This window comes from Sander vitreus, chromosome 20 (genome assembly GCF_031162955.1).
Source record: "Sander vitreus isolate 19-12246 chromosome 20, sanVit1, whole genome shotgun sequence".
Lineage (NCBI taxonomy): Eukaryota > Metazoa > Chordata > Actinopteri > Perciformes > Percidae > Sander > Sander vitreus.
In genome coordinates, this window is record NC_135874.1 from 10,485,508 (window position 1) to 10,510,625 (window position 25,118).

Here is a 25,118-nt window from a genome sequence, read left to right on the forward strand (position 1 = left end):
CTTTATTCCATATTTTTCTTATTTCCAATTACTCATATGAAGAGACAAAAAAAATTACAGTATTTCCTAAACACTTGGGCACTGTAGTTTTTATCACTTAAACAGGAGAAAATAGTGCACTTATCGGAAACTATTTTTAATTGTGGATTTATACACATTTGGTGCTCTAGTGAGTATTCACAGCAGGACAGTGTATGTGGGGTTGACGTGTAATAAACGTGTGTGTGTGTATGTGCGTGCGTGCGTGCGCGCGCGTGCTCATGCGTGCATGGTAATGATGGAACATGTCATGCGGTGCAACAGTGTGGCTCATTGATGTGTTTTTAATAGGAAAACAATGGAGCTCTGTGACGCAGAGGAATAAAATATTTTAGGCTTTGGCTACACAGACACCACTTTAACGTTAATATGATCAATAAAATGTTGGTTTGACTTTTCGTGGAATGTGTTGACAATGACACAAATCTAGATAAAGTGAATGGAAATGGAAATTAGCATTTTTTTTTTTTTCTCTCCTGATTTTCTGTAAATTTGTTTAAAATTGACGCTACATTTCAATGGAAACCTGGCTAGTGACTCGATGTCTTCATCCTCTTTCATTCCTCTGTCTTATGTCTTTATCTTTATCCAGCATGCTGGTACTTTTCCCTTCCTGCTGACCGTGTTGTCCAGTGGTCAGGGATAATTTAGGTTTAGTTGTTTACCAATCTAATCCAATAAAGGAGAAAAACCTTAGATAACATTATTGCATACAGCCATAACCACAACCCCTCCGCCTCTTAGCCGTCTTTAGGGAAATATCTCAAAATGAGAACGGCCCTTTCTGTTTTCTTTTTGTTCCTCACACCTTTTTTATAATGTGATAATTTGTAAACAACATCTGACTTGAAAAGCATTCAATATATGACAGTGTGTTTGGCTTTGCCCTGCTAATGGAACAAGTAATCACACCTTTTTCTTGTCAAAAACTTTCACACCCCCCCTTCCTCAAGCTGTGCTCACATTATCTTGGTGTGCAGACCAGAGTTTGGATGGGTGGGGGCTGAACAGCAAACAAACGTCTTAATTACTAAATCGGTGATTCATACGGCAGGCGCACTGAGTCCTGCAGCGAGAAATGATTATTGATTGAAGTAGTTTGGACACATGCACGCATACATTTCTCTCTCTCTCTCTCTCTCTCTCTCCCTCCCTCCCTCCCTCTCTCTAGGATGAAAAATATTTGTGTTAATCATGTCTTGTTGTAATTGCAGTGTCTGGAGTATGATTAATCTGACGTCTTTGTCTTTCTGTAATGAGATTTGACTGCGCCAGAACGTCTTTGAGCGTTCCTTTTGCATATGCAGCCGCACAAACACTCACACAACTTCTCACGAGCGTGTACACACCCTTTCTCCAATAATTAGATTTGTTGAGTGTGGGGTTTGATTGCTCTAAACAGACTGACTTTAAACAGAGCTGTCAGTGCTTGTTTGGAGCTGTAGGCGTTCCTTGTTACGGCTTTGTGGTGACTGTTGCTTCTAGTTTTACGTTATAATTGACTACGCGACAGCCTGCTTTGACGTTTGCCTGCTACGCAGCGTGGGGATCTGCTCAGCTGGAGTTGAATGGGGAGTTTTAGGGTTTGATGTGAACAGGATGTTTAGTCTTGTTGACGTCTCTGTCTCTGTAGTTTTTCAAAGGAACTCTGGGCCTGCAGCCTGGGGATTCAGCCCTGTTCATCAATGGGCTGCATATAGATCTGGACACACAAGACATCTTCAGGTACACACACACACACACACACACACACACACACACACTGTCATATAGTAATGTACAGTATATTATCATTTAGCTGTGTAACATCTCTTTTGAGATTTCCAATTTCCAAACTCATTTCAGAGTACAGACAAATGCTCCTAATTAGGGCTGTCAGCGTTAACGCGTTAACCGTGATGCGATTAAGGGCCGACGCAACGCGATAAATGTTTTTAATCGCATGCCGGCATTTATTAATTTATTTTACACTTCACTCGGCTTTGCGTCGTGCCTAACAGGCTACTATTTTGACCCTTTGCAGCACCGTTCCTTATCATCAAGCTGCCACTTCCTCGTAACACATCCTTCTACTGCAGGCTTACATTTTCTTTGCATGATGGAGAAACACAGCAGCAATAACTCTGAATGGAGCTTTTTATTTTCCAAAACTCCCAGACGGCTCGTAGACAAGTCGAAAGCCATATGCACATTGTGTAAAGCCGAATTAAAATATCACCGAAGTACGAGCTACCACCTACGGAGCTAAGCATAGTAGTACAGTTAACGTGATGCTACCCACTAGCGGGCTAAACGGGTGGCAACTAACTACAGGCCTGTCAGCATCGTAGAGGACTCGGGTCTTAAAGACTTACTACGGTTGACCTGTCTTGTTGCCGTCGAGGGAGACAGTAGTTTCACCATACACATACCACGCGGAGAAAGCAGCCACACTGGAACTGCTGCAAGGTGCTGCAAACGCTGTCTCATTAACCGGTGATCACTGGACATCAGTGAGTAATCAACATTATTTAGGAGTTACTAAACACTATATTGACTCTAGTAAGGATAGGGATTTTTAGTTTTTTAGTTAGGTACTTGGAGAAATTGTGCAATAATGACAGATTCACACATTTTTCTTTTGTTTACAGTAAATAAATAATTACAAATCTTAAAATCAAGTTCATAAAGTAACTTTCTTTGCATTCATTTGATTCCCAATCAAGATACACTGGTAACAATTGCTGTAATTGCAATTCTGAAATGCAAAATAACAGAATTTTAATCATGTGATTAAAATATGCGATTAATCGCGATTAACTATAGAAATTCAGTGATTAATCGCGATTTAAAAAAATGTAATTGTTTGACAGCCCTACTCCTAATGCTTTTATTTTGTTCAAACTATTTCATTTTCTGTCTCGTGTGTTTCCTCCTCTCCTTTCTGCTTTTGTCCACTCGTCTCATTCTCATTTCTTTTGCCCTCCTTGCCTAGTTTTCCAGACATTATTTCATCAACTTTTTGCAACTTATGAAATCCAACATGTATATGCAGTCACATTTAAAATGTGTAACATTCTCATGCTGATGTACTCACTACTGTATATCCTGTTAGAATTTAATTATTATATTAAACACACATGCATGCAACGCACACACCAACTGTAGATTGCCACACTCTGACTCCTGTTCCCTACAGTGTGTTTGAGGTGCTGCGCAGTGAGGCCAGGGTGATGGAGGGTCTGCGCTCCCTGCACATCGACACGCTCTACATCCACGACATCCTGAAGCTTAACGTGCAGCCCTCTGAGTCTGACTATGCTGTCGACATCCGCAACTCCGCCATCAGCGTAAGAAAATCACGTAACCAAAATCCCAAAAATTAGCACCCTTCATTAAGCCCTGGTGCTGGGAACAAAAAATGCAAACACAGTTGTGTTTTACTGTGCCAGTTCTTGTTCCCACATGTCCTGGAAAACCTGGAGGAGCTAGAATTCCAATACAGCCTTTTAGGACATTTAAATTTTTACTAATGTAAAAGTACAAAAGTATTAGCATCAAAATATACCTAAAGTACTAAACGTAAAAGTACTCATGCAGAATTACCCATTTCAGAATAATATACACTGTGTTCTATAATTGAATTATAATTATGTTACCTTAAAATTGTGCTTCAGTACTGTACTTCAATAAACATACATAGCACTGGATAATCAGCTCATTGTTAGTCATTTATGAGGCCAAAATACCAAATATTCTCTGCAGTCTGTATGCTCCTATCAAACTATTTCCTCCTCGATTGTTTTTTGTTTTAGTGGATTAACAACTTGGAGACAGACCACCGGTACAGCTCGTGGCCTTACAACGTGCAGGAGCTGCTCAGACCGACCTTCCCCGGAGTCATCAGGCAGATCCGCAAGAACTTCCACAATCTGGTTCGTTCCTACCTGATTAATCAACCCTTTGTAAATCCAGATGGATCTGAATCCTTGTGAAAAAAACAAACATTTGTGTGCATTTTGCAGGTGATCATTCTGGAGCCTACTCAGGAGAATGCTGCTGAGCTGCTGAGTGTTGCAGAGATGTTTTACGCTAACAACATCCCACTCAGGTGCGTTGGTGTCATCAGGGATGTGGTGGACTGTAAACTCGTCAGAACCATCAGGAGAATAAACAAGGATATTTAGGTTTAGATTCCTTACACATTGACATTATATGTATTTTCTTCAGGATAAGGATATTATCACTCCACATTACTGCAACAACAACAACAAAAAACAGAAAAATTTGGGACGTGTAGTTAAAATCCATTTTAATTTAGGAGTTTTGTCAGGCAGGTTTGGAGAGACCTTTGATGCCTCCCTGCATGGGGCATCTTGGGATGGTTAGTTTGTTTGAATACGCACGCACTCTGCATTTCAACTATCCAATATACACATGAGACTCTGTTTTAAAGAAGTTTATTTGGTGTGTGTTTTAGGATAGGGCTGGTGTTTGTGGTGTCAGATGAAGATGACATAGACGGTATGCAGGATGCAGGTGTGGCGCTGGTCCGAGCCTACAACTACATCAGCGACGAGGTGGACAGTCAGAGTGCATTTGAAGCCGTCATCTCGGTGAGTCGACCTTTCAAAACCACTGATGGTTCTAATTAAAACGCCTAGGTTTGACACCAGAGACTCTAAAAAAAAATGGTAAAGTTGTGATCATTTTGTCTAGCTAATAACTGTTCTCCCCGTCACCTTTTCCTTCCCTTCCCATTTTTTTTTATTACCTACTAGATGTTCAACCGGGTGCCTATCGGTGGGAAGTTGAGTGTTGGGGACGTGGTGAAAGTGCTGGAGAAGAGGTTCCCCTATGTGGAGGTCAGCAGCGTCCTGGGAGCCGACTCCAACTACGATAGCAACAGGAAGGTGCGTGGGGCTGAATGTCATGTCACAGTCACTGCTGAATGCTACTATCATTTTGCTGGTTTTACAGTATCAGCCCAAACCAACGTGGTTACCTTTTTATTAGTAATAGTTTTATACTGGGGTTGAAGTAAGGTATTTATATAGGAAAAGGCATACACACGGGCAACTTTGGGAAATGCATTTATTTGCTTTCTTGCCAAGAGTTAGATGATTAGTTTGACACCACTCTCTTGACTGTATGCAGAAGGTGGCAGGTAAGGTGACAAGGGGTAAAACTAAAATCTAAAATTTACAAATGTGGTTCCGTTTTTGTTTGTGTACAGATTATTGAAGCAAAATATAATGTATTAATTAGTGAGCTTTAGAGGTATCAATCTTGTCCCCTGATTCTACGCAACAGAGGGAAAAACATGTCCAAAATGTCAAACTGTTCCTTTTAAAATGAGAGCAATAGATAGTTAAACAAGGAATGGCATTTTTTTATTACAGGCAACAGCGAGCAAGTACGTTTTAAGTTAAGTCGGACAGCGCCTTACAGGTGTAATGTTTTTGAACTCTAGGAACATTTAACATAAGTTGTAGCTGCCTAAAAATGTTGCAATAGTCCATAGAAATAGAATGAACATTTTATAACTATGCAATAGCCAAACCTGCCTTAGATAAAAGCATGGCTCAGATTTTCCTACTCCAATTTGTGTTATTAAGGGCGCAAATGAAAACACCACCTTGTATCTCGTCTTTCAGGAAGGACGGGCGTACTATCAGCAGACAGGGGTTGGCCCGCTGCCTGTGGTCATGTACAACGGCATACCTTACCAGCGTGAACAGCTGGACCCGGACGAACTGGAGACAGTCACCATGCAGAAGATTCTGGAGACAACCTCCTTCTACCAGAGAGCCGTCTACCTGGTCAGTTCGAGCGCACACACACTTTGATATACAGTGATGCCAGTGACGTTTCATTATTACGTCACGATTTAACACTATTGTTTTATTAAGGTTTAATTAAAAATGAAAGATGTGTATTTGATAGCTAACGTTATATTCATCTTCAGCACAAAATCAATTTTCACTGCAGTTGAGTCAAAATCACAAAATAACTACTGACTGCATCAATGTCTGCGCAGACACGAGTACACCTTATTGATGAGTATTTGATATGCTTTGCATAAATGCTGTAATGCATCGAGTTATTTCCACAAACTCCAGATGAGCTCTTATGTACATACAGTCTGTAAAGATTAGATATTCCAATTGTTTAATCTCATTAAAAAAGACTTAAAGGAACAAGTTAAATATTCACTGATAGTAAGCTGACACAGTGATAATACCAGTGGGTGTGTTTTTGTTGTGCTGTTTTGTCCTTTTTTTTTTTTTTTATTGATGCAAAATAGAGTTTAATTGAAAGAAAAATAAATTACAGAGCTCCAGATGATTTTTTTGGGACGAGTTCATTTTTACAAGTACACTGTCTTTATAGTGGGTAATCATTTTTCTGTTTCTAGATCCTTGTGAGCACGCCATCTGCCATGCTTTCCTGTTTTAATGTCGTTCCAGCAGTCTGAAGAGAGAAATGTTTTTCAAAGGCCTTTGTTTTGTAAGGTCTTTAAGCACCATTACATCAGCACTGTCAATTTCAGTTACTACTGAAGTTCTAGTGGAGAACATGGTGTAAGTCATCACTCTTGTTTTCTCCTTTTTAATGTTTAATCCCAACTTGTTGGAGGAAAACAGTCGATACACAAGCGTCAGTAACTGCAGTGGAAAAGCTAAGTCTTAAGATGGCTGTCTTAACTGTGACTATGAAATTCACGCAGACCGGTACATCCTGCATCACTTTTGGGTCTGCAGTGAACAGTGAAGAATGTCCTCTGTGAATGATTCCTTTAACGTTCTGAGTCTGTGCTCATATGGCTCGCAGGGGGAGCTGGCCACAGATCATGATGTTGTGGACTTCATCATGAATCAGCCCAATGTTGTTCCTCGCATAAACCCCAGAGTGCTGTCCACCAGCAGAACATACCTGGATCTGTCTGATACCAGTGAGTACACATTAGGAAGATAAACAGTTCCTCAATCACTTCTCATGCTTTTACCTGATTAGCTGTGTGGAGGAGGATAACGTTTGACTAATGTTGAAAAGCTGTTATTTTTACCTAATGGTCCGATATTGAAGCCTGGCACCTTCAAGACTTAACAGTAGACCAGAAACCGACATGCTGAAGTTTTTGGTTTGGTTTATTTATGGATATAGAAAGACAAAAGGATCCAAGGGATAACATGTAAAAGCGATGAACACTTTTTCCAGGGAAACTGTTGTGCTGCACTTGCAGTACAGAGTAAATAATAGCAAAATATAAAATATCAGTAGGTGTAAGTATACAAAAATCAATATACAGCTATTCAAAATCAAAAATATACACAATATAAATGGCAGCAGAACAACATTTAATGAAACATTTTTAAGTTTTTTTCACAACTCCTGCTGTAGGCTCGGCCAACGTACGATATAAATCTGAATACAGATGTTTTTGTGACATAAAAAGATAGTAGCTTTGCGTTTCACTCCTAGTACACATTCACACATCTTGAGAGTCAAAAAAAATATAATCTTTGGCATTTGCTACATGAGCTACAGTTCACTCCATTTTCTTCTCTTCTTGCAGACAACTTCTTTGTAGATGATTACGCTCGCTTCTTGACTCTCGACACCAAAGAGAAGAGCACCGCTGTGGCCAACAGCATGAACTACATGACTAAGAAAGGTAAGGGTGTGCAAGACGGTCTCATATGATGGCTGGTCCAATAACAAAATGAACTGAATGGAAGAGAATGCTTGTGGAGTTGGTTTTGTTGTTTCTAGTGAAGATAATTTAGTCACCTTCAAGCCTAAAATCTCTCTATATGTATTCTCCTTCTGTCCTCTCCTCCTCCTATTCATGTGATTTTAAAATTCCCCTGCATCAGGGATGACCACCACCAACAGGCATGGTAATCACCCTTTTTCCTCCGCATTATTCCCTCCTCTTCTCACTTGCTCATTTTTTTCTGTTTTCCTGTGATCTACATTGCTGGCGGTGTTTAGATGTGTTTGTGAATCCACCACCTCTCTTCCATCTGTGTTTCATTTCTCAGAGGAAACAAAGCACCATTTACGCATGTGATTATTGTGTATCAAAGTCTGAAGTACTAATGTGTTGACATAACTGCTCACTAAGTTCTAACATGTTTTTTTTTTCCATCTTTAGGCCCCGATCAGACAGAGTAGAAAAGAACTTTAATTCAAAGTGGAAATAAACGCCCAACGTCATTTAACTTCACAGGAAAATAACGGTTGGCTGAGGACGGCTGATTCGATGCTTGCCTAGCAAGAAAACCAAAAGATGCGACTGGTCTGATCAGGGTCTCCAACAAGAAAGACAGTGCACCTCGCTTTTTGCAACCTACAAACCCGTTTTGTCTAATCACGGCCTTAGGAGAGCATGTGTCATTTGTTACAGCTGCATGGAGAATGACATGAGATGATTTTTCAAGTAGATACCACCCAGAATATATATACTTTTTCATGTTTTTTTTTCTTGCAGCCCAGTATGCTACCCACATAGATTTTTGCCCAATTTACCAAACTTTCATCTTCACCGAAAACAAAATGGCTCCTTTGCCCCATATGTTGACCTGTGTCGCGTCACCTCATTTACTTATTTTGACAGTCCCTGTTTCTTCCTTTGTGGTTGTCAGATGATGGCTTCATCCGTCCTGTGACCTTCTGGGTGGTTGGAGACTTTGACAAGCCCTCGGGACGTCAGCTTCTTTATGACGCCATCAGACACATGGTACAAAATCTTTTTATTCCATCTCTTTGGGCTGGATCTTGATTCAATAGTGTTGTTTTATAGCATTTTATATCATGATGATATGAACACATTTTCTATAAAACATACTGTGCTTGTCCAAATTAATTATTTCAAGCAAATTGTATTTACAAACTAAAAAAAGAGTCCTTTAAAAAAATAGTTATATTATGGGAAATACGCATACAGTATTTAATTCTTGATAATGACAAAGACTAGAAACAGTGGAGACACCTAGTCTGGCTCTGTCCAAAGGCAACAAAATCCGCCTACCGACACCTCTAAAGCTCACTAATTAACATGTAGGACCCTATTTTAATGATCTAAGCGCATGGCTTGAAGCGCCTGGCGCAGGTGCGTTTAGGGCGTGTCCAAATCCACTTTTGCTAGTTTGACGGCGGAAAAAAGGGTCCGTGCGCCGGGCGCATGGTTCAAAAGGGTTGTACTTAGTGTCGTCATTAATCATAGGTGTGTTTTGGGCGTAACATGCAATAAACCAATCAGAGTGTCATCTCCCATTCCCTTTAAAAGCCAGGCGCGTTTGTACCTTGGCGCTTTGCTATTATGATGGCGGATTTGCACCGTAATATTTTTATTTGTAATCTTTTGCATGTTTGTGTGCTGCTGCGCTTCCCTGTGTGTGTGTGTGTGTGTGTAACAAGCATGGTGTGCACGCGCTGTGCACGAGCCTAGGCGCATTTTACTAATTTGCTGTTAAAATAACAATGAAATGCTGCGCTATTGACTTTAGACCAGGTTTTTGTTGGTCAATGGCGCGATCACTTCCTGCTGCCTCAAGATAGCAACACGCCAAGAATGCACCTGAACACACCTCCCTGTGAGACCTGCACGCCCATGGGCGCACAGATGGGCGCAGGTGCATTTGCTATTTCAACGGCGTGGGCGCTGGACGGGAAATTGACAACTGCGTCGGTCTTAAACCAGCGAAGACACTTGCGTCAGGCTTTGCGTTGCGCCGGGTGCAAGAATGGGCCCATAATGTCTCTCTTGTTTAACTGGAAAGTAAAAATGTCAAGTTGTGCTTCCTGGAGTCTCCAACCTCACTGTGACGACTAGACTCCAGTAAGTTACTGCAACGTGCCAGGACGACAAGCTCATAAGCTGTTTCCAGTCTTTGTGCTAAGCTAAGCCAAACTAGCTTCTGGATGTATCTTCATATTTATCTTAGAGATCTGATAGTGGTATCAACTTCTCATCTAACTCTTAGCAAGAAAACAAATATTTCCTGAAAATGTTGAGCGATTCCTATATTTTTAAGTTCTTGTTTACACGTGAAGAGTTTTGTTTAATGTAACCCTAAGAAATGAAACACAGTTCATTAATCATTTATTTGACTATTTTCTATGGGACTTGCATACATTTTCCTTAACATTGATGAAGGAAAATGTTCTTATTCGTATTGTGGTATTGATTTTACAGATTTGATCTACTATCTTGTAGACTGTAGAGTAAAAGTTTCTATGTCTATGACTTTATTAAGAAAGGACCAGAATATCTCAAAGTGAGATTCTAATGTGGCATCATGTGTTCATTTTATTTATATTTTAATTAATTCATTAATTTAATTAATATGTGTTTGGAAATATCAGCTGTTTTGTTATTCTGCTCTTAAAGCCGTGACAAATCCTTCAACACTCACTTGCTCCACAACAGAAAACCAGCAACAATGTCCGACTGGGGATGATCAACAACCCGTCCGCCGCTCCGTCCGCTGAGACGAGCCGCCTGGCCAGAGCCATCTGGGCCGCCATGCAGACGCAATTTGCCAACAACGCCAAGAACTTCATCACCAAGTTGGCTAAAGAAGAGACCGCCGCGGCCCTGGAGACGGGAGTCGACATCGGGGAGTTCGCTGTCGGGGTGAGGGGGGACGGACGGGTTCACTCATCATTGTTCAAAATGATTGTTTCCGCCTGTTGTTGAAACATTTAACCCTATTTTACTCCTAATGTTCCCTTTTATCAGCTGCCTACAAGTTATCTATTTTTCCTTCAGGGAATGGATGTGTCATTGTTCAAGGATGCGTACGAGGGTCCCAAATTTGACTTCCTGTTCTCCCACGCTGCCTACTGCCGAGACGTGCTAAAACTAAAGAAAGGACAAAATGCCGTTATCAGCAACGGAAGAGTGAGTCACAATCTCGTTTCTTGTTGTTTTAAGAACCTGCACTGAAAATACAGATACATCATGAACAAATATAGTTTGTATTTATGGATAAAATCTACCATTTTACCACAGCTACTGTAGCTATTCAATCAATACTCTCTTTCTTGTTTACAGATCATAGGTCCTCTGGAGGAGGAGGAGGTGTTTAACCAGGATGACTTCCTGCTTTTGGAGAGCATCATCCTGAAAACGTCCGGAGAACGAATCAAAAGCAAAGTCCAACAGTTTGGGATTGAGGAGGACAGGTATTTTATTTCCCTTCATCGCATCTGTACACTTTCACAAGGTTAAAATCTTTTGTAGATTCTGTAAAATAAAATGCAGGATTTCTCTCAGGGCCAGCGATCTTGTGATGAAGGTGGACGCTCTGCTCTCCTCTCAGCCCAAAGGAGAGGCCCGGGTAGAATATGACTTTGCAGATGACCGCTACAGGTAAAGTTGTAATACAAGCACATCATTTATACAAGCAAGCCTCCTTTACTCTGGGAGGGGAGACCCTCTCTAGCTTTCCTCTAGGGTTTTGCAATGTATGTCGTTGTATTTTTTTTAATTTTTGGGTTCAATAAAATATTGGACCGTCTTCACCAAATACTGTATCAAAAGTTACCTTCAAACTTAATGTAAATACAGAATACATTTTGTGTGTGTTCAACCCAGCAACAGCCTTGAAAATCTTGTTTGTGTTTACTTCGCTTCATCATTGATTTGCTGATTTTTGGCAGTGCTGTGAAGATCCGCCCGAAGGAGGGAGACGTGTACTTCAATGTTGTTGCCGTGGTGGATCCTGTAACCAGGGACGCACAGAAACTAGCTCCTCTCCTGTTGGTGGGTTGAAGGCCGTCCGTCGTTGGATTTGGTCTTTCTTACTGATTCGTCCAGTTGATTTATGTGGCCTCACTTTGAGCCTGTCCACGTTTTATTTCTAACCTGTCTTTCCCTCCCCCTCTCCACCTGCAGGTTCTGAAGCAGCTGGTAAACGTTAACTTACGGGTCTTCATGAACTGCCAATCCAAACTGTCAGAAATACCTCTCAAGAGGTGAGGACTGTTTCTGAAGCTTACATCCTAGCTATATCAGTGTCAGTATATGTCCAATACCCTGGTGTTTCTGCTTTCTCTCGCTAGATGTTTACCTTTTACCCTCAGAATGTGCTTATTGATATTTTACTTTAAATTAGGCACTGGATCCTTAAATATAATACTGTATAGCTCTGTGCCAGCATTAGGATTCCAATTACGATTTGGTCCAACCATACTACAGATCTTTAAGCATCACTGTATGCGTACGGCCTCAGTTCTTTTTGGAAAAGCCAGAAATGTAAAATTTAGATTTGAAAAATATAATTGACAGGGCACACTCTCTAATTTAAACATGTTTTTTTTCTGACTTATAGGACTGCATAATTAGAAGGTTTTTCTTTTGCTTAATTTTCATTTTTCTATTCACTCCCTATTACCACAAGCATTCAGTGTCGCATGAAGACCTTGTTAGCATTAAACTGTGCGGATTATTGTCCTCTTTCAGCAGGAAACAGGATCAGTTTAAAACCATTTAAATCCAGTTCGCAAAATATTTCCAGGGCTTTCAAGCACTTCATACAATTTGCTCAGTTGTTGGATTTGAAATACTTAAATGTTTATGTGCAAATGTTTTATGAGGAAGAAAAATGCACAGGACACTTTTGTTAGACCTCAAGGATACACACACTGTGTTTTATACTGAGTGTGAACATAACTTTTCTTTGTTTACAAGAAAACTCCACAGGGCACCTTTTAACGTTGATGCCTTAACATTTAAGCCAGTCTGTTGATGTTTTTTGTTTTTTTTTACAAAATCTGATATTTTTCAGTTTCTTTATGTTTGCTGTTTTAGCTAAAGGCATGCAGAAATTGCAGATTATGGTATGATGACTCCTCCACTTGTTACAAGAGTCCCTGTGTTTTCTTCCAGTTTTTACCGTCATGTGTTGGAGCCGGAGGTGGCGTTCCAAGCTGATGGTAGTTTCTCTCCCGGCCCCATGGCCAGGTTCCTGGACATGCCTCAGTCTCCCCTCTTCACCCTGAACCTCAACACTCCTGAGAGCTGGATGGTGGAGTCTGTGCACACCCGCTACGATCTGGACAACATCTACCTGGAGGAGGTAAAGCAATATGTCTGTCTGGGTTCGATCAGGATCTATAGTTGTGAAATAAGTGTTTACATTTAAATGAAGTGTTTCTCTGAAGTCTCTAAAGTCCGAAGTTATCACCCCACTTTATCCTGCTCTCTGAATGAATGTTTTAATACTGGTCCAATGGTTTGGGTTGTAATGTGTGTCATCAGTCAGTGTTTAAATGCTGCCTGTCCCCCTTAGACTCAAACCAAACTGATATTGCACTATTTAAATGTCAGATGATTCAATTTACTGGATCTGTTTTTCATTTATTAGTCTAAGGGACTGTACAAAGGATTTTTTTTATGTTTCAGATATTAAGGTTTAAATTGTGGTACACGATTAAACAAGATGTACCAATTAAACACTGTTATACTACTTTGTATGTTGAGGGCCTTGCCTTTTTATAAGGTGAGATACATAAAGTTCAGCACCCCAATAATTGTTGTATTTTCCCTCTAATTATAATCCTATTTAATTGTTTTTATTACTTGTTAAACTTTCTTTTATAATGTTGGCCCCTGTTGCACCCTCACATATTTCTTCCATTTTTGCTTATGTGCTGAGGATTTTTCTTTCTCTTCTTGAAGACCTTGGGTTTATTTGGGAAGCATTACTAATGTGTGTGTTTGTAAATCCCCTGGCCTCTGTTATTGGGCTGCACAAAATGAACTTTATTTGTTTGGACTCCTGTGTCTGCAGGTGGAGAACATTGTAGCAGCAGAGTACGAGTTGGAGCACCTTTTGTTGGAAGGCCATTGTTTTGACGTCAGTTCAGGCCAGCCGCCCCGTGGCCTCCAGTTCACCCTGGGAACTGCCTCCGAGCCCGTCATTATGGATACAATCGTCATGGCAAACCTGGTGAGTTACCGATGAGCCTCAGAACACCTTAGAGCAGAAAGTTGCCATTTGGTATAGTTTGTTAATACTTTTTAATAGCTTTTTATGTCCCTTTATTAGTATACTCCCAAAAACTGTAAATCTCTTGTGTTCTGCTCTGTAGGGTTACTTTCAGCTGAAGGCAAACCCAGGCGCCTGGATCCTGAAGATGAGGAAAGGACGCTCGGATGACATCTACAAGATTTACAGGTAAGAACATGGAGAATTGGCCATATTAGTTTTAAAGTTAAGTCTCTTGGATCTACAAACTGGCTGTAAACTTTCAGTTTCTTAAATCTTTTTTTCTTCTGTTGCAGCCATGAAGGCACGGACTCTCCAGCAGAGTCTGATGACATTATAGTCGTGCTTAACAACTTCAAGAGCAGGATCATTAAAGTCAAGGTCAGTTTACCTGGGATGAAGTGATGACTGTCTGGCACAATAGGAAACGGTGTTAGAAATGTGCCCTTGCACTCCGTTAGATTTCATTTTTGTCCCCAAGTAAATAAAAACCAAATCGGTGGATAGTGGAGTAGCTACAATTTTAGATTTCTCAGTCTGACTGGGTTCTCATGAATTTAAATGAGTAGAAGAAACTGTTTTTTTTTTTTTTTTGAGTAATGCCGAACATATACACTGTATATATAATATACATTATACAGTATGTACATAAATTACATGGGTAAAATTATACATTTTATTGGGAAATTTACATATCATAGATGTGGCCACATGCAAACACAATACATTCCTAGAACGGCTCTAGGATATAGATGACTAAATCCGAATTAATTAAAATAAATAAGGAAATAAATATACAAGTAAAATACTCCAAATAAATTTTGAAAAAAATAAATTAATAGACAAAGGCACAAAGAAACACAATAAACTTAAATCCAAATATTTTTATCTTCAAACTCACTTCAATATTAACGGTTCCCCGTGGAGCTTTCTTGTGTTTACATTCGGTGTTACTCAGCAAAACGCATTGTGTCGTATTGTGCATTGATGTCTAAAAGTTTGAAACCTGCATTGTTTAAATGTGTGTTTTTCTAGCTTGCAGTCTTCTTTTTCCCTACTTTGGTTGCCACATCGGTGTGTTTCTTTGAACATTACAGCCACCAGTAAATCAATGGACTAGTGTAATAACAATTATAACTTAGCACAAAAACACTGCACAAAACTGACATCTTTTTTAATTTCAGCCTAGCATTTAGCAACATATTCTACTATATATATATATATCTATATATATATATAGATATATATATATATAGTATTATTTCAGTAGGTAGTAGTAAAGGTGGGAATTCTTGAGAAGTATGGCATTAGCAGTCAGAACAGCTGCCATATGTTGACATATATCAGCCAAATGCAAAATCAGGGACACACAGAAGGTCTTAACTGATTTCTAGATTCATTTCTAGATATTTTTTTGTGCATTTTATTTATTTACAGATTAGATGGGTTGGGTCCTCCATATAATCCAAGCTAGATAATATATTGATTTGCTATGTCAAATGGTTCGATAATATAATTTAATACAGGTTGTTCAACTAACAAAATTGCGTGTTGATCAGGTCCAGAAGAAACCAGACAAGTTCAATGAGGAGCTGCTGAGTGACGCGACCGAGGAAAACGACGCTGGCTTCTGGAAATCTCTGGCCAGGTACAGCTTTGATTCAAAATTAGCAGTGACAAAAAAACTATTACAAAAATGAGTCAATTAGTCAATCGACAGCATGAATCAATAACAATTTTAGTAAGGGTTTAAGTCGTTGATTTAAGTCGTAACTTTTTGATATTAATGAACGTCCGTTACATTTAAGCCATTGCGAGCCATTAAGATCTGTTTTACATCATTGAAAAGTGAACATCTTTGGATTTTGAACTGTTTTTCTGACAGTGTGAGAATTTACTCAAAACAGTAATTAATCAATAATGAACATAATTGAGGTGAGGTGCCTTAACAATAGTTTTGCACCGTCAGTACATTATGTGCAAAGATTTATTTATTTTAACCTGCAAGTACCTGGATGACAAACAAATGTGATTAATTTATTTTGTGTGTATTTTTCTTAATTTTAATTTGTAAACTTTTCAAAAAAACCTTTTTGTGCTTTTTCGTTTCAGAGGGTTCACAGGTGGAGGAAAGCCAGAGGAGCTAAAGCAGGAGAAGGACGACGTGATCAACATCTTCTCTGTGGCCTCGGGGCACCTGTATGAGCGCTTCCTCAGGTGAGCCTCAGAGATGTGACCAGGCAAAGAAAAAGGGGATTGTTTTATCATCGAAAAGCCTTAAAAAAACTAACATCCCTTTGTTCTCTCAGCCCTGTTGCCAATCTTTTCATTTTTCCTTCCCTCTCAGGATTATGATGCTGTCAGTTCTCAAAAACACCAAAACCCCCGTCAAGTTCTGGTTTCTCAAGAACTATCTGTCCCCAACGTTCAAGGTAGGATTTTTACTTTTGAAAAATCAGCTGGCATCTCAGCTTTTCTTCACTGTCCGTCAATAATGTGAGCTTCAAACACAAGTTCTGAAAACCAAGATGAATCATACAGCAGGGATGAGATTTTTACTCCTTACCTGTAGAATAAAATCTCCTGATGAATGAGAAGACTTGACAGTGCTTCTCTTGGCCCATTCATCATTATCAGTCCTGTTTTTATGACTGTTTTCACTCTGGTTTTAGTGAGTTAGTTAGTTAAGCCTCATTATCCTGTAATACGCTGTATTTTCTGACTTTTTTATTTGTTAAAGTCAAAGATAAGATTGTTGTTGTAACTTAGAATCACACTCAGCCCATTTCCATATTTAACTCCATAGTAGCTCCAGATATCATTGCTCATAATTGTTTATATATATATATGTATAGTATAGTAAGACTAAAGCCAGACTGAATTAAGTCTTGATTTAAGCTTTTAAGGTGGTTGTTGTTTTTCTGTGATCAGTCTTTTTAACTTCCCAGGTCACCTTAGAGTTCCCTGGATTTACTTCTGTATTTGTGGAACTGATTGAGCACCCAGCCTGTGCAGTCTTTTTACATAACAAAAAAATCTGAAGACATTTGAAACAAAAAGCCAGCAAAAATCAACACAATAGTGTCATTCTCAAAATGTTTTAAGGTTTTCATCAAATTGCCCATTTATCAATCAATGTCTTTTAGCCAGTTATGTATGACGCCATTGCCTCTCGTACTTCTTAGCACACGGTGACAGGCGTGTTTTGTGTGTGACCCTGTTGCAGGAGTTCATCCCCCACATGGCGAAGCAGTATGGTTTCCAGTATGAGCTGGTCCAGTACAAGTGGCCTCGCTGGTTACACCAACAGACCGAGAAGCAGAGGATCATCTGGGGCTACAAGATCCTGTTCCTGGACGTGCTGTTTCCTCTCGCTGTCGACAAGATCCTGTTCGTAGACGCTGACCAGGTTAGCTCACACATAGCTGTACAATCACTGTTATTCATCCTGCAACTATTTGTTCCTTTCTACTGTTCAGATCATAAGCTGATGATATAAAAGCAACTAGATGAATAAACTGATAGCTGACTCAGATACCTCTATGACAACAATGTCCATGGGGTATGATTTCCTTCGCTGGGACTTAAATCATTAAAAAGTTGATTTTTAAACAACTACAAACAATGTTATACTGTCTCATGCGTGCTCTAGAGCTTAAGCTATTAGTCAGTTGGTGGATCAACAAAATTGCAACAATTCTGATTCATTTTATGAGCAAAAAATGCCAAACATTCACTGGTATCAACTTCTCAAATGTAAATGTTTGGTGGTTTTGTTAGTGTTCTATAGTAGTAAATTGAATATATATTTCGACTTTGGAGTTTAGACGTCGTCTTGCCCTATTTTCTGAAATATGTATGGACAATCAAGAAACAGATTAACTGTTGATGACGAGAAGTGTCACCTGTATTGTTTACTCTCCTTCAGATTGTGCGAACAGACCTGAAGGAGCTGCGGGACTTTGACCTGGAGGGAGCTCCGTACGGTTATACTCCGTTCTGCGAGAGCCGGAAGGAGATGGATGGCTACCGCTTCTGGAAGTCCGGCTACTGGGCGAGCCACCTCGCCGGACGCAGATACCACATCAGGTATACACACTCGTCTTGTAGCAGTCGCCCTTAAACACACTCGCATACACAGACATGCTCTCACGCTCTTTCCCAATACATTTTTCATACTTTCCTGCATATTTCATGCGTTACCCTTGTTACCCTGCAGTGCCCTGTATGTGGTTGACCTGAAGAAGTTCAGGAAAATAGCTGCAGGAGACCGACTCAGAGGACAGTACCAGGGGCTCAGCCAGGACCCCAACAGCCTTTCCAACCTCGACCAGGTCTGTCTTTTCATTGTCTGTCCACATTTGCCTTTTTAATGTGCGTTTGGGATCTGATTCTAAAGACTGAGACAGTTTTTTAAAAGACCTATTTTGCTGCCAACCATTTTCCAAAGCATGTTTTTAGATGTCAGTTTCCATTAATTTTAGTGCTTTATGAAATTGGAAAACAGGGAAAACGTTCCCTGTTGTGTTCAAGGAAGCTCTGTAATCTGAGAGTTGGTTGTTAATCAGCAGACTTCTTATAATGTGAGAAAAGACTAATTTCACAATGTCAGTTTGCTAATTGTTTTCTTCTCTGCTCATGTTTTTATGACAACATACTGTGAAAGCAATGCTGTTCAGCAGCTGACTTTCACATCTTAGATTTTCTAATTTCCTTAAACTCATTAATAAGGAGAGCTTTCACCACAGTTACAAAACATAAGGGCAGCAGACTGAGAGTGGGGCATGTTAATTAAGCAGATGCTTTCTTCCGATGCTTGGCTGCGCATTATAGATCAACCTTTATATCATCATTTTTAACGGTTTGAAAAAGCTGACTTTAAAGAATCTAAAGCTTTAACGTTCTTTGTCCTGGTTTAATTTAACCAAAGAGGTAACCTTAACAACTGTTTCCATTAAGTTCTTTTTGTGAAGTCTGTCATTTTTTTTTTAGGATCTGCCCAACAACATGATCCACCAGGTGCCCATCAAGTCTCTGCCTCAGGAGTGGCTGTGGTGCGAGACGTGGTGTGACGACAGCACCAAGAGGAGCGCCAAGACGATAGACCTGGTAACAGCAGTTTGTCTGTGTGTAGACGTCAGGGATAGGATCAGGACAAAATGCTCAAAAATAACAAAGTGTCATAGACCTATAGCCCCCTGCACAGTTCAATGAGGAATGCCATGCCTCAAAACAGCCACTAGAGGGCAGACAGGCTCACTGAGAGGTCGTAATCGACAGAGTGCTGAGTCTGTGAAAAAATAATTCCAAAGGCTTATGAAGGGTTTGGATCTGGGTACATTATGTTTGATACTCTGAAAAGTGTTACATTCTTAGTAGAAAATCTAATAATTGGAGCAGAAGAGTAAGAGTTATTTTCTTTTTCTTTTTAAACACAAAGTGGTGCTGTAACAGTGGGCGATTTTTTTTTTCAACCCCTTAACCCTTATAAATCTGCCGCGTTCACACAAGAAAAAACTGAAGAAAGCTGATCTCTCTTATTAATTTGGTGTTTTTTTGTGTTCACTCACAGAATTTGAGAGTTAGAATTTTCCACACCATCACCACAGATAGAAAACGGTCAACTTTAACTTAATTCTTTAAAGATATGTAAAACAAATAAACTAAAATCCACCACACACGGTCACATGGAACAATTTAAATCAAGTGACAGCAGAATATAAAACCTAGTGTACACCCTGCTGCCATCACCTAACCCATGTCTCCTCATTAGCCTTGAGCAGTTTGATGGTGTTGTGGTTAGACCTGAGGCCTGTACTACGAATCAAGATCAACATGCCCTGGATTTCTTTCAGTTACCCGGCTTCACCTAACCTAACACCCGCGGTCCCGCATAAGCTGTGTCACAACGGTGGTTATCAACTAGTTCAATCAAGCCAATCCAGCGGCGCGCGCGTTCACATAAAAGAGGTGTTTGCACAGCACGACCAATCGCAAACATCTACCAGAGCCGCATATTTTACATAAGAAGAGCAAACTATAATTCTACATAAACATGAAGAACACAGACACGGTTTCGAGGGCAAAACGCAATACGGTCGCTGCTTCCTAAAACAGGAGGAAAGCCGGCAAAAAAAAATAGCCGACGCTGTAGATGCGTAAATCACAACGCTTATTAATATCACTTCCCCATCAGTCGGGACCAAGATCTGACCATAATTACACTTATGCACTTTCCATAAACTGCCGCTAACTGCTTTAGCCTAGTATTTCAGTTGCAACCCTGGCAGTGGCAGCTATCATGAGAGCAAAAAAATAAATATCTATAATACGTAATTCCCTCCACTGAAAATCTATATCTTTCATAAAAAAATACCCATCAGGGAATGTTAACGGGGTTGTCAGTCTCTAAATGTTGTAATTTAATCTCTCTCTCTCTCTCTCTCTCTCTCTCTCTCTCTCTCTCTCTCTCTGCACCGAGCTCCACCTAAATGTCTAAGAACGGTGACGCTGTTATCAATCGAGTATTGATTGGTCAGTAGGCGGTGCTTTTACACCGGTTGATCTCTAATCTCCAACATATGATCAGGTTAGGTGTTCAGCATGAGTAACCACAGCGATTGAACCCGGTAATACAGAAACCCCTAGGTTGAACCTGAAGTTACCTCGTAAACGCCAAATCTTGCTTCATAGTACAGGCCTCTGCACCTGTCCTGAGGGGAACAGCTCATACTTTAGCTTTGGAAATTGTTCCCACGTAGTAAATGTGAGACGGGTCAGGCAGTAAGAACACCAATGATCTCTTTAAATGACCACTTTAACAAGTTCTTGTCCCCTGTTGAGAGATCGCCAGAGCAAGTAATAATGTGGCTCATTTTTCCTGATCTCAGTGTAACAACCCCATGACCAAGGAACCCAAGCTGCAGGCTGCGGTGAGGATCGTGGCCGAGTGGACCGATTATGACCAGGAGATCAAACGGCTGCAGACCAGAGTCCAGGAGAGAGTAAACCACACAAAACAAACGCAAGGCACAGGTACTTAAACTCACAACCGACTAGATTGCAAGTCCAGTGTATGCTTAAAAATAAACCAAACACATCTGCCTCTCTAACCTGAACATATTCATCAACTTAACTTGTTTTTGTCATCTTTTTCTTCCCTTCTTCTTTGTCAGATGTTCACACAGAGTTGTGAGGATGCTGCAGTGGCTGTGATGAGGCAGTGAACTGGACTCTGTTTAAAGAGTTTAAAGAGACTTCTCATCTGCCTTGGGGACTGCTGACACACTGACCAGTGCTAAATGGTTGAAACTATTTTTTTTTTTTATAATGTGTAAAGGGGAGTTAAAGTGGTCAGGTGTAAGGTTTGTGAGGTTTTTCTGTCCATGTGTGCAAGTGGTGAGAATGTATTTCGTGAAGTGAATCATTAATATTACTTATTTTCTTTTTTTATTTCCCCTGTAATAGATGTCATTCTGTAAGTTTGCACTGATTTGGGATTTTGGTTTGGGCTGTAGTTCAAGCACAAAGGGAGGAGGACTGCTGGTTAACTTGGGTTTGGGTTTTGATCTCTGACAAATCAAAGATTTAGTGTTTGGAGGGGTTTCTGTTCACACAGGAACACGACTCAAGCTGTTAGGCTAGGCTCTAAATTGGTAAAGGGTACAGTTTGATATGTTTACACTTCTATTTTACAGAGTCCATATGATGTAAACAATCATTGAATTTGTCCATTTTTACACCTTAATACTAGGGCTGGGCAATATGTTGGAAGTCAATATCATGACATTAATAAGTTTTTTTTAACCACAGAGCAGATAAACAAACTGGTGTCCAATGCAGTGAATTATGATCCCGTTATTCATTACATCAGCTTAAACTCGTACTGTTCACCCTGAATAATGAATTTGGGTGGAATATTTTTAATTTTAAGATATTACATTTATGCCCAGCCCCACTTGAGACTTGCTAAAATAAAATTCTAAAATACTAGATAAGTCTGGAAAAGTAGGTTCTATTATTTTGTACAGTGGTGGATCCACTAGCTTGTGCAGGTTGCAGCATAAAGTACAAACGACGAGAGTTTGTGGGAAGAGCAGCCATGACAGAGTTCAGTTTAAAAATATTGGATTTTCTGTTTCTTGGTAATATCCATGGATTTGTCATTATCATCCTGTTTCGGCTGTCAGTTTTTGTTAAATAAAATTCCCCAATTAAGAAGTGGTCCAGTGTATTGTCACTGTTTCGTGCATGTTTTCAGGTATTTGCTTAGATAGTATTTGGCTTAAGATATTTAGTTACAAAAGTAAGAAAAATATAAAGTAAGTATGTCATAACAAATTCACAAAAATATTAAAAAAAAACTCATAGTATAGAAAGTCATAAAAGGTATAGTGTGTCATAAAGTCACAGTATAATATGTCATAAAAAGTCTTAAATATGTCATAGTAAAGTATGTCAAAATATAATATAGTGTCATAAAAAGTCATAGTATAGTTTGGCATAAAAAAAGTTAGAAAAATATTAAGTATGAAAAGGTCATAGTATAGTATGTCAGAAAAATAAAAAGTCATAGGATAGTATGTCATAGTAGTAAGTCATAAAAAAGGTAGAAAAATATTAAGTCATAGCACGGTATGTCTTAAAAAGGTAGGAAAATATTAAAAGTGTCGTAGTATACTAGGTCATAAAGTTATACAAAGTCACAAAAATGTCAATATAGTATGCCATGAAAACTTATAGTATGTCATAAAAATGTCATAGTATAGTATAACATGAAATTCATATTATAGTATGTCATAAAATGTCAAACATGTCATAATATAGTATGGTTTAAAAAGTCATAGTATATATAGTATGTCAGAAAAAGTCATAGTAAAGTATATCATACAATTTTTATTTCATATAGTATGTCATAAAAAGGTAGAAACATAAAAAAGTCATAGTATATAGTATGTCATAAAAAAAAGTGATTAAAAAAGGTCATAGTATATTATGTAGAAAACAGTCATTGAAAAGGCAACGCATATCATGTGAAAGAAAGTCTGGAAGACCATGCAAACACAAAAGAGCCCATACCGGACTGGGGATTGACCAGGGGTCAGAATCTACAGTGCCTATTTGCTGGTAGCAGTGTTAACCTCAGAGCCAACGTCCTACCAAATAAAACATAGCATAGTCATAGCATAGTATGTCGAAAAAAGTGATCAAAAAGAAGAAAGAAACCTTTATGACTTTTTTCGACATACTATGCTATGACTTTTTTCAACATGCTATACTATGACTTTTTTCATGACTTTTTTCAACATACTATACTATGACTTTTTCGACATGCTATACTATGACTTTTTTTCGACATACTATACTATGACTTTTTCCATGACTTTCGACATGCTATAGTATGACTTTTTCGACATGCTAAACTATGACTTTTTTCGACATGCTATACTATGACTTTTTTTCAACTTCTCTACTCTATGAACAGTCCCAAGAGTAGAGAAGTTGGGGTGGAGGGTAATTAGTGGCACATAAGGCAAAAAGAGGTTTTAATAACACAATAGTTGTGTGTTCAACCCTCACAAGGTGTGATGACTTTTAAGGTCTAACAGTCAACATGAATATGTCAAATATTCCAGGAGAACAGTCCCAAAAGTGGAGAATTTGTGGTGGAGGGTAGTTAGTGACACAAAAGGCATAAGCTCATTTTAAGAACACAATGATCGTGGGTTCAAACCTCACAAGGTGCGATGACTTTTAAGGTCTAGCAGTGAACATGAAGATGTCAAATACACCAGGAGAACATACTTAAGAACAGAGCAGTTGGGCTAGTGGGTAGTTCATGGCATGTTAGGTGAAATGTGGTTTTAAGAACACAATGGTTGTGGGTTTGAACCTCACAAGGTGCAATGAATTTTAAGGGCTAGCAGTGAACATGAAGATGTCAAATACACCAGGAGAACGGCCATAAGAATAGAGCAGATAGGGTAGTGGGTAGTTCATAGCACATAATGCAAAAGCTGGTTCAGGATAGGGGGGGAGAGGCTAAATAGCCTTTCTTCGACATGCTATGACTTTTTGGACCTAATATACTATGACTTTTTGGACAGTCTATACTATGACTTTTTGGACATACTAAACCATGACTTTTTGGACATACTATACTATTACTTTTTCTAATCACTTTTTTCGACATACCTATGACTTTTTCGACATGCTATACTATGACTTCTTTCTACATGCTATACTATGACTTTTTTTATTACGTTTTGTCGACATACTATACTATTGCTTTTTTTATACATTTTTTCGACATACTATGCTATGACTTTTTTGACATTTTTTCGACATGCTTTACTATGACTTTTTGGACATACTACACTATGACTTTTTGGACATACTATACTATGTCCATGTTAACTTTTTTAGCACTTTTTTTCGACATACTATAACTTTTTTTTAATCACTTTTTTCGACATACTATATACTATGACTTTTTTCAACATGCTATGCTATGACTTTTTGATCACTTTTTTCGACATAGTATACTACTACTTTTTTGACATTCTATGCTATACTTTATTCAACATACTATACTATGACTTTTTTTCGACATACTATACTATGGCTTTTTTTATAAATTTTTTTCGACTTGCTATGTTATGACTTTTTTGACATTTTTTTGACATGCTATACTATGACTTTTTTATTACGTTTTATATACTATGACTTTTTGGACATACTATACTATCACTTTTTGGACATACTATACTATGTCCATGTTGACTTTTTTATCACTTTTTTCGACATACTATATACTATGACTTTTTCAACATGCTATACTATGACTTTTTTTATTACGTTTTGTCGACATACTATACTATGGCTTTTTTATAAATTTTTTCGACATACTATATACTATGACTTTTTCGACATGCTATACTATGTCCATGTTGACTTTTTTTAGCACTTTTTTTCAACATATAACTTTTTTTTAATCACTTTTTTTCGACATACTATATACTATGACTTTTTCGACATGCTATACAGTGGGGCAAAAAAGTATTTAGTCAGCCACCAATTGTGCAAGTTCTCCCACTT

The 25,118-nt window shown here is 38.9% G+C and overlaps 1 protein-coding gene across 2 annotated transcripts in view; it reads left to right on the forward strand.

Moving 5' to 3' along the window:
- Positions 1-21,380, forward strand: part of uggt1 (UDP-glucose glycoprotein glucosyltransferase 1) — a 32,645-nt gene extending 11,265 nt beyond the window's left edge. The window contains exons 12-40 of one of the 2 annotated variants that reach the window (XM_078276989.1): positions 1,673-1,764; positions 3,218-3,368; positions 3,834-3,953; positions 4,044-4,129; positions 4,499-4,634; positions 4,800-4,931; positions 5,676-5,840; positions 6,853-6,973; positions 7,598-7,696; positions 8,670-8,764; positions 10,457-10,663; positions 10,799-10,930; positions 11,084-11,214; positions 11,294-11,401; positions 11,692-11,794; positions 11,927-12,006; positions 12,920-13,109; positions 13,824-13,982; positions 14,125-14,210; positions 14,318-14,402; positions 15,581-15,669; positions 16,134-16,238; positions 16,369-16,453; positions 17,248-17,430; positions 17,950-18,110; positions 18,241-18,355; positions 19,014-19,130; positions 20,912-21,056; positions 21,197-21,380. In XM_078276989.1, the coding sequence (XP_078133115.1) occupies positions 1,673-1,764; positions 3,218-3,368; positions 3,834-3,953; positions 4,044-4,129; positions 4,499-4,634; positions 4,800-4,931; positions 5,676-5,840; positions 6,853-6,973; positions 7,598-7,696; positions 8,670-8,764; positions 10,457-10,663; positions 10,799-10,930; positions 11,084-11,214; positions 11,294-11,401; positions 11,692-11,794; positions 11,927-12,006; positions 12,920-13,109; positions 13,824-13,982; positions 14,125-14,210; positions 14,318-14,402; positions 15,581-15,669; positions 16,134-16,238; positions 16,369-16,453; positions 17,248-17,430; positions 17,950-18,110; positions 18,241-18,355; positions 19,014-19,130; positions 20,912-21,056; positions 21,197-21,216 (3,498 nt within the window). In that variant the 3' untranslated portion in view covers positions 21,217-21,380. The remainder of the gene's footprint in view (positions 1-1,672; positions 1,765-3,217; positions 3,369-3,833; positions 3,954-4,043; positions 4,130-4,498; positions 4,635-4,799; positions 4,932-5,675; positions 5,841-6,852; positions 6,974-7,597; positions 7,697-8,669; positions 8,765-10,456; positions 10,664-10,798; positions 10,931-11,083; positions 11,215-11,293; positions 11,402-11,691; positions 11,795-11,926; positions 12,007-12,919; positions 13,110-13,823; positions 13,983-14,124; positions 14,211-14,317; positions 14,403-15,580; positions 15,670-16,133; positions 16,239-16,368; positions 16,454-17,247; positions 17,431-17,949; positions 18,111-18,240; positions 18,356-19,013; positions 19,131-20,911; positions 21,057-21,196) is intronic. The other variant, XM_078276990.1, reaches the window with a different exon arrangement.
- The last annotated feature ends 3,738 nt before the right edge of the window (positions 21,381-25,118 follow it).